General features: G+C 39.1%; 1 protein-coding gene across 2 annotated transcripts in view; it reads right to left on the bottom strand.

Annotated features, from left to right (window-relative positions):
* Positions 1-18,949, bottom strand: part of tut4 (terminal uridylyl transferase 4) — a 33,541-nt gene that overhangs the window by 8,057 nt on the left and 6,535 nt on the right. Inside the window, exons 6-25 of one of the 2 annotated variants that reach the window (XM_088349601.1) lie at positions 17,843-17,894; positions 17,078-17,147; positions 15,299-15,425; positions 14,901-15,020; positions 11,828-12,022; positions 11,579-11,753; positions 11,005-11,495; positions 9,894-10,044; positions 9,071-9,157; positions 8,604-8,707; positions 8,420-8,477; positions 5,957-6,060; positions 5,782-5,871; positions 4,757-4,870; positions 2,944-3,021; positions 2,686-2,863; positions 2,547-2,594; positions 2,328-2,410; positions 2,127-2,242; positions 1,418-1,575 (exon numbers count right to left, since the gene is read on the bottom strand). In XM_088349601.1, coding sequence (XP_088205727.1) covers positions 1,418-1,575; positions 2,127-2,242; positions 2,328-2,410; positions 2,547-2,594; positions 2,686-2,863; positions 2,944-3,021; positions 4,757-4,870; positions 5,782-5,871; positions 5,957-6,060; positions 8,420-8,477; positions 8,604-8,707; positions 9,071-9,157; positions 9,894-10,044; positions 11,005-11,495; positions 11,579-11,753; positions 11,828-12,022; positions 14,901-15,020; positions 15,299-15,425; positions 17,078-17,147; positions 17,843-17,894 — 2,599 coding nt within the window. The remainder of the gene's footprint in view (positions 1-1,417; positions 1,576-2,126; positions 2,243-2,327; positions 2,411-2,546; positions 2,595-2,685; positions 2,864-2,943; positions 3,022-4,756; positions 4,871-5,781; positions 5,872-5,956; positions 6,061-8,419; positions 8,478-8,603; positions 8,708-9,070; positions 9,158-9,893; positions 10,045-11,004; positions 11,496-11,578; positions 11,754-11,827; positions 12,023-14,900; positions 15,021-15,298; positions 15,426-17,077; positions 17,148-17,842; positions 17,895-18,949) is intronic. The other variant, XM_088349602.1, reaches the window with a different exon arrangement.

Below are 18,949 nucleotides of genomic sequence, written 5' to 3'. Positions count from 1 at the left end.
CGCAAAGTCTTGCAACTAAGGCAAGCAGCCGCCGACTAGATTTTTCCCTGAAGGCGAAGTCGTCCGCGGTGTATGCTGGGATTTATATACCGGCGTTTCATTTCCTAACCAATGTGTCGATCATCATTTGAATCAGTCACTATTGGCTAAAGTTATTCGGAGGTAAAGGGGGAAGATCCTTTTTATCATTTACAGGCTCACATAGGCTAAAGGGGCGAAACAAAGCCTGCAATTGGCCGAAAAAGATGAATGTGAATCACACGTTGGGTTGCACTACGGCATAGAGACATTTTTTTTTACTATTCTGTATTTGTAAATATTTTACTCTCCTGGATTTACTTCACTCACAGTTGTAAGAAGACCATGGTTACGTATCATTATTGAACGTGATGGCTGCAAGAGAACTTTGGTGAGCTATGCAGCTTTATATTTTCCCGGTATCTTGTTTTAGAACGATCTTGATGTTTCTGTGATGAGTCTATTTTTAAACTAAATTCAATTCAAAGTGTTTATTGTCATATGCACAGTAAAGAACCCCGTTTCCCTGCACAATAAAATTCTTACTTTGCTGTCCACACAGTTGCCAGCAAAAAATAAAATGGAAACTAAGAAATTATATTTGGAACGATGCATTTGAGTGATTGGTGACGTCGTACAGACACTGTTTCTGTACATGTCTGAGACACATATTTGCTTCTTTGCAAGTTTTTGGAATGTTAAAGGGGTAATAAGTTTGTCTGAACTATCTGACCGTTTTGTCGACGTTCCCATTGTAGCGCCTTAAAATCCGGTGCGCCTTATGTATGGAAAATATAGGACCAAAAACTATTTTTGGGGGTGCGCCCTAAAGTGCAGAAAATACGGTACATTATTACTTTCGGGTGTGGGGGCGGGCAGGAGGTCAGGAGGTAGAGTGGTCATCTTTGGACCAAAGATGGTCGTAGGTTTGATTCCCAGCTCCTCCAAGTTAAATGTTAAAGTGTCCTTGGCCAAGACACTGAACCTCTAATGCCCCCGATAAGCAGGTAGGCACCTTGCATGGCTGACTCCACCATCATTGAGTGAGTGTATAAAGTGCATTGTAAAGCTCTATTTTTATTCCTCAGTGACTGGTTAAAGCGCTATATAAACGCAGTCCATTCACACATATAAACGATATGTATTGAATAAATAGCAGATGTATGGTTTGTCATTAGTGTGATGAAGCAAAACTGACACGAAAGGCAGCCACTTAAAAATAAGGTAGACCCCAATGATATGATATGAATACATTCTGAGGTGGGGATACCCCATTTTCAGTCTGATTTTAAAACAATAAATAATGAGATAAAATGTTTATTGGCCCCATTTTTCCACCTGCAAAAAAAACCCTGCCGTCAATTGAGTGATCACTCATTACATTTACAGTGATGGTTACCTGAAGTTACAGCGCTTCTTTGCTTTAGATGTCTGTACTCAGGACAGTCTCTTCTTACATGACCAGTGTCCCCACATTGAAAACAACGCCTCTCTTTTTGCTCCCGTTCTTCATCTTTTACATCTCCTTCTTTGTCATTTTCTTTTCTTTTAGTTCTGCTAAAAAATTAAGAATTGATAAATGACATTCAGCATGCAACATCAAGTAGAAAGAATCTCACTATGAATTGAAGTCCAGCAAAATAGAAATTGAAGGAGAAAATGAAAAAATAACAATTGGGAGCAAACTTTGCAATAGGGTGTTGAGTGGACACCAATAAACAAAACAATCAACAAAAATCACAAGTAATAAATTAACATCATATGCAAATATTTCCTAGGAGGGGTAACATCCCAGGTGCGGATTGCTTGCAGGGTGGAAACGTCCACCCACCAGTTATGGGCCTCCATGCTCAAATTTTGCTGGACCCAGCTTCAAAAATTCAGGTTTGATGGATTGAGCACCCCTTGTTTAAAATAATATAACATCAAATAAAACACATTTTTGCAGCATACATAGAACAGGGATGAGTGTGATACTGTAACAGCACCATCTTTGTGCAAGGTTTTCAGTTCACGATCGCGTGTACATTATTGTATTGCGGGCTATTTCTTTCATTAAAGGAAAAGTGTCATGGTAACTGAGGAAGTTTTATTAATAAAGGTCTAACCTGCGTCTCTTTGGACAATCCTTTACAAAATGTCCAATCTTTCCACAGATCCTGCAGCACCTCTCATTTGGTGCCAACTCGCCATCTGTTAGGACCTTTGCGTCAAAAAAGTAGTCCTGCAGTGAGGGAAATAAAATATTACATGTTTTAACTCTAGTCATCACTATTATGGGCTTAAAAAAGTAACAGACTTTTCCATACCACTTCAGTCCCAGGAAGTGGGTAGAACGGAGTTCCAAACAGCTTTCTTCCATTGATGAAAGCCTTCATAATAAAGTTTGTCACTATAGAGGTATGAGAAGTTTCAAGAAAGGACAAGAAATATGCTTTTACGTTGTGCTATTCTATGGAACCAGTTGTGGTAGTATGTTACCTGGATATTGTGGGTTTAGTAAGGAAAATTATAAATATAATACGCACTTTTACGAGAAACGCCAGCTCCAAGATTATGATTCAAATCAAAAGGATCTGAGAAGGGGGAAAAATGAGTAAGAGGGATCAAGTTACAACATTGCTTTACGCAAGGCCAATTACTATAACCCAACTTTCATTAGAGCACCTTCTATAGCGATGCATTTACTTGTCCACTGTTTTTCAAAGGTAGTCAGGCGTTTCTTTTGTCGAATGCTGATGACGAACTCTTTGAAGTCAAACTCTTCGGTATAGAAGCGCAGGAGGCCCAACCACAGCTCACCAACAGATTCTGTGTTGGGTTCCACCTGTGACATACGCTGCCTCTATAGGGAAGAAATGCATCCCAGATAAATATGGATTGAAAGATGTTTAAATGAAGCAATCGAACAAATTTGTAGCTTACCAGATTTTCAAGATCATCAAAGAAGTAGGCATTCCAACCATCTACTGTCCTCTTGGTAGCAGTTGTGCCGTCAAATATCTAAGGGGCACCAATTACAGATGTACTTTTAACCATACTTCTAAATTATTCATCTATTCATAGATTTAGTAGTATTAAAATGAAGATCCTCGCTCAAACACATTCAGTCGTTTTTTCTCCAAAAAACCCTGAGGATTCGATGCCAATCTTTCTCCCCAGGAGCCAAGAACACAACTGGGTCCAAATGTTGACCAATGTGATTACCGTAAATTCCGGACTATAAGCCGCTACTTTTTTCCCTAACTTTCAACCCTGCGGCTTATTCAGTGATGCGGCCAATTTATGTAATTTTTCTAACGGCCGCCAGCGGCGCTCGAGTGTTGCTACCATTAACTGCCCTGTCACAGGCACAGTTTGGGATGAAAGCTATATTATTATTGTTAAAGCTTTGAAAACTCTCTCGGTGTACAGTCTTTCTTTGTAAATATGTGTAACCCATGTATAATATGTATTTGCAACTGTATATTTTTGTAATGTATTTATTTTAGAAACTTATTCTGATATGTTTTGCACGGATGAACGAAAAGTGAGGGGCGGAACAAACGCGGGGTGCCGAGTTTAAGTGGGGACCGCTAAAGGTGAGGGACAGACAAGGAAAGAAGAGGGGGTAAAAAGTAGGTTAAAGAAAAATGAGTTGCGTGAGTAAATGTGTTCATCTGATATATTTTTCCCACCCTTACCTTTGGAAATATACACTTTTTTCCTTGGATTACTTTCAACGGGACCCGGACTCTGCAGGTCTGCAGTAGCCTAGATGGTAAGGCGCCCGCTTTGAGACTGGGAGGTTCGGGTTCGCGCCCCGGCCGAGTCATTCCTAAGACTTAAAAAGTGGTCGGCGGCGCCCTCTCTTGGCTGCGGCTGCATCGGGTCAGATGCAATCGACATTTCGTTCTGTGTACATTGTTACACAGAATGACAATACAAGGAAATTATTATTATTATTATTATTATTATCAAACCTTAAGTACCGGTATCATTTTCCGTTCATTTTGCCGGCTGTGATTTTTGGACTGTGGACTTTAATGAAGGACATTTCTTTTCAATCGTGGGACCCAAGTCGGGTTTGGGTTAATTTTGTGTTACATGTTTAAATGTGGGCGCATGCGGCTTATATACAGGTTCCGGCTTGTGTATGTACAAAATCGGTTTTCCTCTTAAAATGTGGTGGGTGCGGCTTATAATCAGGTGCGCTCTATAGTCCGGAATTTACGGTAACCTGGACTGCTTACCTGAAGGAACACTGTAATGTGGACACGTCCCCATAGGTCAACTAGTCGAATGCCTTCAGTAGCTACAAAAGTCTGGTGCAATCTATTTTTACCCCCTATTGCCGTTTTCACGACAATATTAGCATTGTGTTGATGTCTATTCCTTCCCTGCGTGTTCTGACCCTGAAACCTTTTAACTTTGCTAGCTTACTCACTTAGGAACTGGTGACGAAGGTTGAGAAAATTAATGAACTGTAACGATCGAACTATGCTTCATTTAGCATCCTTGATTACTTTATGACATATGGGCAGTAGTTGAAGAATCTCCACCCTGATTGGCTTTAAAGGTAGAAGTTTGGTTTGAACAAAAAGGGACTTAATTCCGAAAGGGTTTTATTAAATTGTTATTTTTATAACTTCCTTCAAAAAAACTACCAAAAAACTGGGGAAATTTATTCTGATGAATAATATTTGTAAAGGGACCCCCTAAATACCCTTTAAATTTAATTTGTTTTTGTAATTGGTACCTCCTGCAGGACAGGGATGACTGGAGGGTGCCTTTGCTGCAGAAAGTATAGTACCATCAGGATGTATGCATAAGATGAGAGACTTCCTCTGGACGCATCTCCTATGTCACAGCGCTGTGAACACACAAAGACAGCAAAATTGTAATTTAAGTCCTTATGTTTTTAATGTGTATGTTAGCAGAACGTTTTTTCTGTTATTTTGAAGGCCTGGTTAGCATTGGATTTTATAAAGAAGGGATGAATAATTCAGGGTCTATTAAAATCCACTTTTTATTGTCAAACAATACATGGTTGTACCCAAGACAAGGGGAGGAGCCAGATTGCGGGCAAAAAATTGGGCATAGAAAAATTCAGGACGGGGATAAAAAAATCTAAAATATTGGTTCACATTTAGAGGGATTCCCAAGTTCTAAAACATACAAAGTGTGAGAAAATAATAATATTTTTCCGAGATATTGCATTTTGGCCCTAGGTGTGAATGAGTGAGTAAGTTGTCTGTCCCCGTGTGCCCTGCGATTGGCTGGCAACCAGTTCAGGGTGTCCCCTGCCTACTGCCCGATGATTGCTGGGATGGGCTCCAGCACCTCCGCAACCCTACTGAGGATAAAGCGGTGTAGCTAATGAGATGAGATGAGATTGCATTTTGAAAGACAGTGTCTCATTTTTGACTTCCAGAGCTCTAAAGTTATCTGAAGCACACTAGCACCCTAGTAAGCCAGTCACCCATATTGGTTTACATGTTAACTTGTGAAAAAGCTTTTAAGTCTTTCACGCCAAGTAATGGTAGTTTTTGTGTAGAATGCCAAGGAGTTGTGTCGCACACGGGTGCAGCAGAGGTACAACAAATGGCGAGCAGCCAAAATGGGGCGGACTTGCAAAAATAACACACACAGGACTTACAGGGGCTGAACCAGGACCGAATATATACATTAAATATGCAATTTTGATCACAAATCTTATTACATGGACAGTCTGTCAATCTAGGTAGGCCTGTGCCCATACTACTGCCACCACCTCTGACATACCTTTGCAAAGACCTTCATCATGTATCCCAGCAACTGTACACGTTGATCCAGGGCAGCATACAGAGCCAGCATTCTGGTGTTGTGTTGAGCCTAACACAAACCAGTGTTACAGTTTATAAATATTCCACGCGAAATATTTGTCAGACACTATGTAGATCATGGTTCGGTGACTTACCAGAGTGTTGTACAAACTGATATCTCCCTCCAAACCACTCTGCCTGTGTTCAAACTTCACAATAGGCACTTTTGCTGTTGTAATAGGCAAAATATTCCTCATCCCTTGATTTGAGACAATTGGAGTACACATTAGGTCAGATTACGAAAAGCAATTCTTCATTTTAGTTAAAGCACCAAGTTGCAAATGAGGGCTAAGTAACTATTTTCTTTTGTGTGTGTGTTGTTCACTGCTTTTCTTGATATATAGTTTGGCCGGGGGTGCAATTTATACTCCGCTGAGGCTTATATGAGAAACTAGTATCATTGAGTTTGAGTTTTTACTCCCAGTACTGTATATAACTTAACATTTCATACTAAACCAAAGTTAAGCATTTCAACCTTGACTGAGACGTAGAAGCGGACAGAGGAAGCCAGCGCATAGTCTACCTCCGAGACCTATCGGGAGTTTTTTACCGGTAAAATAGACACTGAGGATGGAGATGTGATTGGATTTAGTGTTTTGGAGTGAAGATGATAGTTTGGTAAGCATGCTTTTTATGCCAGAATTAGCTGAATACCTCTTTATATGTTACATTGTTGCTTACGATATGCACGTACGTGTAATGTTAGCGTACCTTGTTCTCTATTTAATTGTTTTTTTTAATTGGCTTTCAAGATGACATACAAGTTTAAGGTTTTGGATTGTATCTAATAAACCCCCCCTGAAAATGACTCACTTTTCCCCCCTTTTTAATTATGCATTTTTGGTCTGGTGGGACTTATACAACGGAGAGACCTATAGTCTGAAAATACAGTTTTAAATTCTCCAAAGCGCTGTTGCTGTATTTCCAGAGCCACAATGGAAGCTAACTTGAGCAGCCAAGTCATGACAGATAATATCTCTAGGACATAACAGAGTCACGCATACAGCCATCCGCTGTGCTTTTTCAGCCAGCTACTCACACTAAAGTAACTTGCCTTACACTCGCAGCCATAAACTGCAAGTTGCAAATACTACAGTGGAACCTCGCTAGTTCGCGGTTCCACTTTTGCGGGTTCAGAGCTTCGCGGGTCTAAAAAATATTCCTTACCTGCTCAATAAAAGCATTTATTGACTTGAGCAAGCGCGAGCTCATGTCAACTGAGGACACGGTGTGGACACTCTTATTGTGAAGGAGAGGTGGAGGCCCTGACACAATGCTTAGTCATGGTGAGTTACCGCTTCGCTCAACCCCTCTCCCTCAACTCCTCCCACCTCACCCCCTTCTTACGCGGCGCTGTTTATCATAGAGGAACTCGGCGACGCGACACAAGTATATTCTCTTCTGTCACATTTCATCTCAAGTTTGACTTTATTATACCAAAAGCGAGCGGTTGTTTGTACTACCTAAACACGGCTAATTGTGTGTGGTTTCGTGTATTTGTTGTAAAAGCCGTTCGATGCTGCTAGCTAAAGTGTGTTGTTATTGTCAGAAGGTAGCTCTTTCACTTCCATTAAAATGAACACAGACCATTTGTTTAACTGTTGTTTCCCAAAACGCTTCGCAAACACTCATCAAATATCACATTTTCACGGTTTTTATTTTCAATATGTAACCGGTAGTGTTAACAAGCGAAATAAACTGCGATGGCTGCATGTGGTTGAGAGCGGTGAGGGGGTTTTTAAGGGTTATTTATCTATCTTCGTTATTCATTATTCATTATCCGTTATCGGTCAGTTCATAATACGCTACAAAGCCTAGGAGCCGGGACACTTACTCTCAGCCAAAAGGCCAAGCTAAGGTCCTAGCCCTAAAGCCTTGGAATTAAGCCCAAATTTCAGCAATAAGAGCGCAGTGAATACAATCATACTGAATGGTTCGTAGTGGTTTCGCCGCAGTCCTATTCCGTGTAAATTGATTATGTAAGACATGGCTACACTTGTGGGTCATGTTTTGGTACATTCAGTTCCAGTGTGAAGAGTTCTGGATGAGTCACCCAATAACTCCTTGCCATCATGCCAGCGATCACTTCGGTTTAATGGCGGGGGGGTATACTGTATACCTGTATATGTTTTCAAAGCATTTTTGAAGGGGCGCCGCTACTTCACGGATTTTCAGTTTTCGCGTGTGGTCTTGGTCCCCATTAACCGCGATAACCGAGGGATTACTGTAAATGGATTCTTAACTGAATGGTCGTGTCGAATCGCATATCAGTTGATATGTGCGATGCGACTGGAGGACCTATGTTAAATGCCTAAAACGGAAGGCCTTTGAGGTTTTTTTTCTTCATCTGCTTCTGGTCAAAACCAAAATTGAGGGGAAGTGCACAGTCTCCCTGTTCGTCAAATAACACAAGTGTTCTCGAGAGTATTCTGGAAATTTCAATCGTGTGATCCTAGATCATATTGTGGTGATCTCCCCAGAAGAACAATATCAAACTGACTTTTTCCAACTTAAAAATCGATATAACTCAAACTCAAATGATTAAATAATCCACTTACCTGAATGCTTTTTTAAAACCTCAGCAAGGCATTCAATGATCTCCTTACAGTTCAGGTTCTGCGCAATCAATGATATAAAACATTGAATGTAAAGACACGCATTCCTACTCCGAACAGTAAAGTATTCATCCATCCATTAAAATCCAATGAATAATTCTTTGGGGGTACATTTAATTATGCCTACCTCTGCGGTTTCATGGTCCTCAAGAGTCATACAAATGTCAAGGTCACTGTCATGGAAACCAAAGCCATTCTTAGAAGATCCAAACAAACATAGCAGAGCTTTATCTGGAGAGTCAAACACATGAAAGCATGAATACCTGCTGGACTGCAGCGTGCGAATTGTTTTGAAGAACAGACATTTTTATTTGTGTATAACGCATACCCCTCATTTTTTTCAAGTTACAAATAGCTTTAATTAGGCATAAAAAGTGACAAATATTTGCAGTTTATTCCAAGTGATTATGTATTTAACAGTGTTAATTATTATTATTTTATTATGATTACGTTAATTTTTGTTTTAGGAAGATATATTCTGTGTTCCAACTAGAAGAAAACACATGAATTAATTAACACAACACTCATCAGCTTAACCAGCCTTGCAAGAACTAGATTCTACCAAATAGTCAACATTACAATTGTTTTTCTTACCATTGTATTCCTTCTTTATAAACCTTTCCAAGCTGGAAAGGATCTGTTCCCTCTTCTGCTGTTCAGCATGCGTGGGTGCAAGTTCATCTACAACACCGAAACAAAAAGTATGAGGATCCAGAAATAATTATGGTGGTGGATGCGATCGCGCAAACAATATTTTCACATATTGTACAGACATATTGAATGTGGTAATTTTTCTGATCAAATTCTGTATCATCAATCCTGCAGGGTAGATTTAAAACAATAACAGGTTTAAAACCCACACCCACAGACGAGGGGTTAAAACTCTAGCTTAAAAACTTAGGATAAGGTCAAGATCCTATCGGAGACCTTGAGGATGAGAAACAAACTCTAGCTTGAAACCATGTGATGAGTTTAAAACCCTATCTTGACCACGTTTAAGGACAATAATGTGATCGGCATACTATACATCGACACCTATCTAGCATTTTATGTTGGTGACACCTATGATTGCTCATATACCCTATAGAACAGATACTGAAATCTCTAAATGAGCACTATTTGATAAAATGCAAAAAATGGTAAATCAAAGGGCTGTTTCAATAAAACACAGCCGTACCACTATCCTCAAAAATGTCATGCTATCATTGAAAACAGGATTTAAACTTCAGTGTAATACTCGTAGATAAAGGTTACGTGACATAATGTTATTTAACCAAGGTTAATGGTTGAAGGAGCAGGACACCCGCAGGATCGATGGGTTTGTTTCCACTTCATTATTTGGAGAATAGCAAGCAAGCATCTAACTAAACAAATTCATACAAATAATGAAATTGGATAAAAACATACAAATACGCACAGTGGCATAGTTTGCACAGCCCATTAAGGATCTCTCGGAAACGGTCATTCATTGGGGGCAAGAGTTTCAGCTCAATCTTCTTAAAGTCATCTGGACATTTATCTCTCAGGTGACCATCTCGTTTGCAAATGCCGCAAACAACATGCGGAGGCTGGAAAGGAATGTTATGATGATCTGTGAATTACTTAATACTGTCATTGTTGAAAACAAACAAAAAGTTGCATATTGGTCGCTATCATGTGAAAAAAGGCATCTCCAAAATTAACTTTTTTCGGTACGATGATATAACAACGGTTTCCTGAATAAAAAAAGTTTTTTTTTTTACATTTAACTCATTGTTTTTAGAAGCATTGTCCCAGAGTGCCAAACCGTAAAAACAAGTTGTAGTTTTTGTTGTATTTAAAAATAACTTTTGTAAAGGGTTTGGCGCAGCTTATCAGTAAGTATCAAGCTTCTGGTTGTGATTTTATGTGGGGAAAATCACCATCAGATGGCAGAAGTGGCTTTGATCAGATTTTTGTCCACACATCAAGGAAGCCCCCCTGTTTCTTAGTGTTGCTTCCTGTATCCATTGGTTGAGATTGTGCAGGCGGCCCATACATTGAGTACGTGTAGTGAAGCAGTGTGGTGAGAAAGAGCTTTTTTTACTTAAAAAAAAAAAGTTGAAGTCCCTTTGTCTTGGTCGTGGAAGAGAGGGATGACGTTTCGTGCACATTTGCAAGAACACCATTCGCCATTTCACCGGAAAATATTAGGCACAGAAAAGTCCATGCATAAGTTCAGTGTTCTGGCAATACATTTTATTTTACAGAGCAATGTGCCCTTGTGTTTATGGAAAGTGAATTTCAACACTAAGACGTTTTTCTCATAAGTTTCTTTGAAAAAATTTTGAAGAAACTTCGCAATGCTCAACTTTTTTTAAAAAAGCTGGTATCAATTCTTCCCTTGAGAGAAACGTCTGGCATTTAATGAGTAAAGTAACTACACAATAAGTATTTAATAATTTTTGTATCTCCATGATAAACCGTTGAAGATTTGGATTGTGACCCCCAAAAATTAATATCGGAGATCATTTGTTTTCATGATAGCGACATAAGTCTTTATTAAATACCTTCCCACCAGTGAAAATCATCTTATCAAAGACATAGTGAAGGTCTTCAGCCATGGTCCCTTCTTTTGCAGGAAAAAGCATTTCCTCTTCCTCTCCCTTTACTTCTTTGCCATGTAAGCCATTTCTAGAAAGCGAAGGCTGTTCAGAAAAAGCCAAAACACTAAGGCTGTGATCAGAAGTCCTCTCATTGTCCTCGATGGACTGATCCGAACCATTTTTATGGTCATTCGCATTTTGACAATCCTTCGGTTGTTGGACAGCTGTTTGAATATCCTCGACTGTTTGAGCGCACATTGAAACAGCCTCCTTGTTCTCGATTCCGGAGAACTTGGACACTTGCTGTCCAGCTATCCTGGACTTTTGCTGAATCCTGCCTTTCCTCTGTGGGCAGGCAAAGTATTTATAAGCAGCGCGGAAACGTTCTTGTATATATTCAAACACCATTTGGCTGTTTAGGCTGCGTGCAACGTTCCTCTTCAAGGCAAAAGGATCTTAGCAAAAGAAACAGACTTAAGTCACTTTTGTCCAGAGATCCATGAGAAGGAAACAAGCTATTGTGAGAACTTCTACACACCTTCGATAGCAAGCCTGCGACAGGGCCAGTTCTTCATTTCCCGAGACAGAAGTGCTTTTAAACGGATGCTGATTATGTACTCTTCCAAAGCAAACTCAAGAGTGTAGAAACGCAGGAGTTCCAACCATAATTGCCCCGGTGACACATCTTTACACACTTCAAAAGTCAGCCGGGCCTTTAAAGGGGTCAATTAAACAAAAACATTATAAAACATCTTATTGCACGGTTACTTTTTCATGTTGGACTCACCAAGCCATGTGAAGTCTGAGTCTTGTTAGTATTATTGCGGTCTAGTTTTAATTTGCCTTCCTTCATAGTTTCACTTCGATTTTCTACCGGTCCATCCGTGGTGCTAGAAGGTCTGTGCTCCCATTCCACGTACATGTCTGAATGGATTCCGGTCAGATGATACTCATCTACATGCTTTATGTCAAAGCAATCAATCTGAAAAAGGATAAAAAAAAAAAGAGCAAATCAAAATAAATAAAACACACACGAAATACATTGCAAAATTTTAATTGTGTGATAAAAATGTTCAAGTTAATTTTTGGACTTGCTATATATCTCCAGGAACCAAACATGACATCAACTTCCTCATAACAATTATGGTTTTTCCCCCACAAATTTACAGTAGATAAAAACTTCCTATGCCTGTTTTTTGTACGTTTCCCCCTCCCCCTTTTTTAAGTGTAACATTTTCGTTGTCTTTTTTTGTTTTTCTCTCTCTTTCACTTCGAGTGGTGTTGAGTGAAATTTGCAGCTTCATATCCCCCAATTTGCGTAGGTCATGTTTTCGGATCATGTGACCATTAGAGATGGTGATCTCAAAGCCGAGCTCATTCGGTTTTTACTAACTCACGAAAAAAAACCCAAACAAAATTAGGGGTGCATCTTGCATTTGCTTTTATCGTTCCTTGTGAATATGTGTATATGAGTATTTATTATACATAAAATGTGTTTATGTGTGTATTTCAATATGTGCAGGTGAATATGTATGCATATATATACTGTAAATAATTATCCATGAGGTCATATGAGCTTATGTAGGATTTTATACGTTAATATGCATGTATGTCTGTGTATATGCGTACATATATTTATATTTGTTTTGTTTCTGTAAAGTGATGAGCGCTATTAAGCTATGTGCTTCTTCTCACTGCTTTCTGAATAAGTCTTTTGTTTTCTATTACTTTGTTTTGTGGTTTATGTAGCTTCTTCATTTTCCGTTTTTCCATTTTTACATGTTTTCAGTTCCCGAAAATTTTTGACAATGATCAGGAAGCCTTGCACTGCTTGTGATGCATATTCAGAATAAATAAATGACAACAACAACAAAGGAAACTCCAGTTCCTTGACATTGACACTGATGATACGGAGAAGGGGCTAGCATCAGGGATCCTCGGATTGAGCCAGGTCTCTGTGATTATTTAAATACAAAAGTCATGAATGTAGCGATTTAAGCTCCAGGTCATGCGTCTAATGTGTAATGGATCTGGTGTAGGTGAGAGACAGACTCGGCAGAGGAGGGGGTTGTTACGTTTGTTATGTAGCCTAGGCGCAGTAGGCCAGACCTTTCTTTCCAGACACTGCCTCAGTCTCTTCCCGGGCCTGATAGCAATCCATGAAGCATCTGCCAGTGATCTGCATTTCTTTGCACTCTTCTGACTCTCTTCAGGGTCTGGTTTAATTGACAAATTTATTTCAAATGTAAGGAGGTGCTGAATTACTAACTGTATCTGTGCTCCGCAGTTTGTTTTGGGTGGGTGGGCAAATTGACTTGTGTGCGCGCCGACCCGCCCTAGCTGTTACATTGACAGCATACACCAGCCTACCACATTATCGTAAATACACAGTCACGCCCACCCAACACACGCAAATAGCCCTTCTCCCCCGTAATAGCATTTGCTGTGTGTTGTATGCCTCAAAACACAATTACCGTATTTTCCGCACTATAAGGCGCACCTAAAAGTCTTAATTTTTTTCAAAAGCTGACCATGCGCCTTATAATACAGTGCGCCTTATATATGGCTCAATATTAAATTTGCAAGGTCTCGCAACTTACGCAACAGCCGCCGACTCGATTTTCCCCCGAACGTGGAGTAGTCTGCGGTGTATGCTGGGATTTATATACCGGCGTTTCATTGGCTAACCAATGTGTCATTATTTGAATCGATCGCTGTTGGCTAAAGTTATTCGGAGCCTCGGATTGGCTAGAGGGCCAAAACAAACCCTGCAATTGGCCGAAAAAGATGTGTCAATCATCCGTTAAATCGATCGCTATTGGCTGAAGTTATTCGGAGCCTTAGATACGCTAGAGGGTCAAAACAAACCCTGCAATTGGCCGAAAAAGATGTGTCAATCATCCGTTAAATCGATCGCTATTGGCTGAAGTTATTCGGAGCCTCGGATACGCTAGAGGGCCGAAACAAACCCTGCAATTGGCCGAAAAAGATGACTGAATAGCAAGCTTGCTAAAGTACGCCATAAAGAAACATGTTTCATTAGTCTGTATTTGTAAACATTTTACTCTCCTGGATTTACTACACGCACGGTTGTAAGAAGACCATGATTGCGTATCATTATTGAACGTGAGAACTTAGGTGAGTTATGCGGCTTTATATTTTCCCGGTATCTTGTTTTAGAACGATCTTGATGTTGCTGTGATGATTTGAGTGGATTAAACTCAATTCCAAGTGTTTATTGTCATATGCACAGTAAAGTTGCGAGCGAAAAAGAAAATAGAAAGTAAGGAATGGTTGGCATTTCTTGAATTCCAAGACCTTCGAACGATATTTGAAATGACGCATTTAAGTGACATCGTACGGACACCGCATCTGCACGTGTATACGACACGTATTTGCTTCTTTGCAAGCTTTGGGAATGTTAAAGGGGTAATCAGTTGGACTGAATCATCTGACTGTTTTGTCGACGTTCCCAATGTAGCGCCTTATAATCCGGTGCGCCTTATCTATGGAAGATATAGGACCAAAAACTATTTTTTGGGGGTGCGCCCTATAACCTGGTGCGCCCTATAGTGCGGAAAATACGGTAACTATGAAAATCCGAGAAAATCAAAACGCAACACAAGGGATTACTTTACCAGGTTGTGATTTTTTTGGGAAAACACAACTTACCTCATATGTATACAGGTAAATGCAAAAAAAAGTATGTGGTGGAAAGAGGGATATGTGATCTGACGCAATTGAGAAAAAAAAACGTGTTGCACCACCATTGCAACAACTGCAACAAATTAATCTAGAGCCCTAGAAAATGTGTACTTTGGAAGATTGTAGTAGCAATAAAATATTCTTCACAAACATACCCAGTGGCCCAGGTAGACGGGGAGAATTGGCTCTTTTCTCTGCTGCAAGAAGAATATTACCATGAGAGCAAAGGAATAAGAAGGAAGTCCACCCTCAGCCTGACAGTCAATGTGACACAACTGCAAATAAATGAAAGACCACAGTTTACTTTTAGGCACCTTAGCTCATTTGTACAACTCAAGTGTCAAAATAAGAAAATCAATATTATGGTATGAAAGTGAAAACTACAGCTACATACAATCAAAGTTAATTGTTAAGACTATAGGCTGATAACAGAAGTTTGGATCACATTTGTGGGTAAATATAGCTCCACTCAAATGCTGAAGACAAAGGTAGAGTTGAATAACGTGGATAGAAAATATTGACATGAAACTGATTTGCCATTTTCGGTACTCACCCTTGCCCAGTACCGGAACGCCATTACCAGGGGAACCAATAAGGGTTCCAATTTGGTTAAGGCCGCCATGTGATTTGTGGCAAGACGAGCAACATCATTGCCTGCACTCACTTTGCATATTAAGCCACTGTAAAATGTGAAGGGAAGAATGCAAATATTTTTAAATGTCTTAAGTATGATGAAATTCTTGCATAGGTTCTTATCACCATATGGGATGAAAAACATGTCATCTGTGCTGGTGAGAATTGATATATCATGAGCAGAGACTGGCATTAGGTTGTTGGGTAGAAGGAGGGTGGGGAACGTAATTTTCTTTAAAATCTAAAAAAAAAGTACCAAGCCAAAGCATTGACCAGCAAGAACATTTAGTCCGGCGGCCACATTTCAGACAAAATTAAACTTTTTGGGCTGAATGCAAAGAGTTATGTTTGGTGTAATCCTATATAGCATTTATTTCTATGATCGTGTCTCACATGTTGTTGATTCTTAGAAAATATTTGGAGGTTTTTTTTTTTTTTTGCACAAGTTTGAAGCCTGAAAAATGGCAAGATGTCAAAAAGTTCATGGGTGGGCGCAATACTTTTGCAAGTCAATGTTGTTTTAAAGAAATTGCCAATATGTAACCCTCAGGTGCAATAAATCTCAAGTACTCCAAAACAGGAAAACAAAGTTCAAATGTTTTTTTTTCTGTTAGAAAAACAAATCTTTTTCATCACAAACCATAATAAAGTTTTGTTCTTTTATGACAATGTTTAGGAGATATTCTTCTAGGTCAAAAATAAAATAGATAGATAGGTACTTTATTCATCATGAATTTGCAATTTCTTCATTCATATATCACTCACAGAGACATTTGGAGCAATTTCAAATTGGCTGCAGGCCAGAGAACATCAATGCATACAAGCTTTGAGTCAAAACATCATCTTTGTAACTGTAAATTATTATTTTTTTCATTATTCCATATTTGAATATGCTCAAATTAACCTTAACAAATGATTATCAGATGTTTCTGTTGAGCCCTATTCTGCCCGCAGGCAGCACTTAACAGACTTCTAATGACAATAATATCCATTTTGGGGGAGTTGACAAATACTAAACTAGCATCCTAAGGATCAATAGGTGCAGTTGTATCAAAATCTGGCAAGCAGAAACTGCTGAAGCGGAAGTGCTAGTGTCCATAGTCAAGTGTGTTTTGCAATGCTTTGCAAAGAGAGGCTGCTGTGAAAGATCGATTTTAGGCTTGACTCAACTTTTTTAATAATAACATAAAAAAATCTGGAGAAAATATTTACAGTCGGACGACAAAAAAATAAAAAAATAAATAAATAAAAACAGCAGTTAAGAAAACAGTCCCAGGGGTATGTGCAAGAGTACAAATGTTGAGGCTTTTAAACCCAAGAATACCATGCCCACTGTTGGTGGTGGTAATATAATGCTGAGAGGCCGTTTTGTTGGCAATTAAACCAGTGTTGGATGGTAAGTAAATGAGAAAGAAAGGGCGATCACCCTCAAAATCAAGATAAACTAGATTTATCAGGCCAAAAAACTGAGCAGATTTAGGGGTTTCGATAGAACAAGACCCCCCAAAAATAAACAGTGGGGATATAAAAGGCTAAATCTGATAAAAATGAAGGTGTTAAAAGTAAAAAAAAAACAAGTGCACACTGCTGATAAAACACATCCCCCCAAAAATCCAATGAATTAAACTGAAGTGCACCCATTAGATCAAAAGCAGTACTCAAAGATTCAATGAAATGTGTGTATATCCCTATTACTGACCTCAGGATATCACGACCGATGACGGCAGGGACTTTGGCATGAAAGTCTGACATAACTTCTGAAAATTCACCTTAAAAAAAAAGGAATTTAATACAAAACAGATTAGAGGAAGTGAAACGAGGTCACATTGCAATGAAAAATTTATTTTTCGACACGGAAGAACGTAAAATCTCAAATAAAAGTGATATACAGTGCACTCCTCCAAAAAATGAAAATTCTGTAACAGCACAAAATTTCTTGTTTTTTTAACTTTATCAATTGCAATTTTTTCAAAAGAAACTACTGTAAATGTTGGACTATAAAACACTCCTTATTTCAAGGATTTTAACTCTGTGACTTGTACAATGATGTGGATAATTAATGGATTTTACCAGCCTATTGATAGATTTTTTTTATAGAAATAGCCGATAGAAGCTGCTAGTTTTCAAAATGGGTAATGCTAGAAGAAATAATTGACAATGAGGGCACTAGGGGTGCTTCATGAACGTCTAAGTTTAAATTTTTAAAAGATGTCAAGAAACATGAGAATGCTGATTTGTCAGAGCAATATGTCCTTAACAATGTTGACTGTAGAACACAAAAGCTACATTATATGCAAGGTGTGTGATACTAAAACGAAGATAAACCACAGAAGACTCAAGTTACTCATAATAGAAGGGCTCGCTTTTTAAGGTGAAATTGATTAATGAAGGCACTGTACACAAGCCTATCAAAGCTATTTTCTAATCCAGTCATATCTTAAATTTAGGTTTAAATGAGACTTACTGCTGTTTTTCAGGATATCAAAGACTTGAATAAGGACTTCCGGGTGTGTCATCTAGGTAGAAAAATCAAATAATCAACCAAACAGTGTCATACTTCTCATTGCGACATCATTATTTCATTACTGTACAGAAGAACTCATGGCTTGAGCAGTTGATACTGACTGAAATCAATAAAACGGGTAAATTTTAATAAAAATATGTTTAACACTTACTTTGACACCAGGCCAAATACTAAACCAGCAGCTATCATTCACTGACCTTGAGACTCTTTATGATTAAGGGCTATACAAATAAACTTGACTTGACTTGAATAAAACAGATATAAGTGTTTGCTGCTGCCTCTGTTTGGTCTATGTGTATAAAATATTCCTGTTCTTTTTCTTACCGACAGCACTCGATAGCATCAAACTGCAAAGAAAAGAAAGTCAATTCTTCTAAAGTTGAACTTCTGGTGAACTAAAGACTGTGTCTGCGTTATTTTTAGGCAGACATTTTTTAAATTTAATGTATGGTCTATTGAACCAGTCTGCAGAGAAACATGGCAACCATTTCAAGCATTTACAAGCAATTCACCCAAAATTCCAGCCCTTTTCAAACCTTGGAAACATAACATTAAAATTCAAACCCTGTCAACTAACAAGGTTTTTGTATAAAATACGCTCATCTGCCTAGATTCAACGTGAAGCATTTTATATCTCATCTCATTAGCTACACCGCTTATCCTCATTAGGGTCGCGGGGGTGCTGGAGCCCATCCCAGCAATCATCGGGCAGTGGGCAGGGGACACCCTGAACTGGTTGCCGGCCAATCGCAGGGCACACGGGGACAGACAACTCACTCGCTCAATCACACCTAGGGACAATTTGGACCGGCCAATTCACCTGACATGCATGTTTTTGGAATGTGGGAGGAAACCGGAGTGCCCGGAGGAAACCCACGCAAGCACGGGGAGAACATACAAACTCCGCACAGGAAGTCTGGAGCTGGATTTGAACCCATGACAGGTTCCCATGACATGAACTGTATCATTGAACCTAATTTTTTTTGGTATAAAATATGCTCATCTGCCTAGATTCGACTTCAACCATTTTATATCGTTGAACATAAT

The sequence above is a fragment of the Urocampus carinirostris genome, chromosome 12, assembly GCF_059441175.1.
Source record: "Urocampus carinirostris isolate Australia breed hairy pipefish chromosome 12, RoL_Ucar_1.0, whole genome shotgun sequence".
Taxonomy (NCBI): Eukaryota; Metazoa; Chordata; class Actinopteri; order Syngnathiformes; family Syngnathidae; genus Urocampus; species Urocampus carinirostris.
This window is presented reverse-complemented; position numbering and strand designations above follow the sequence as displayed.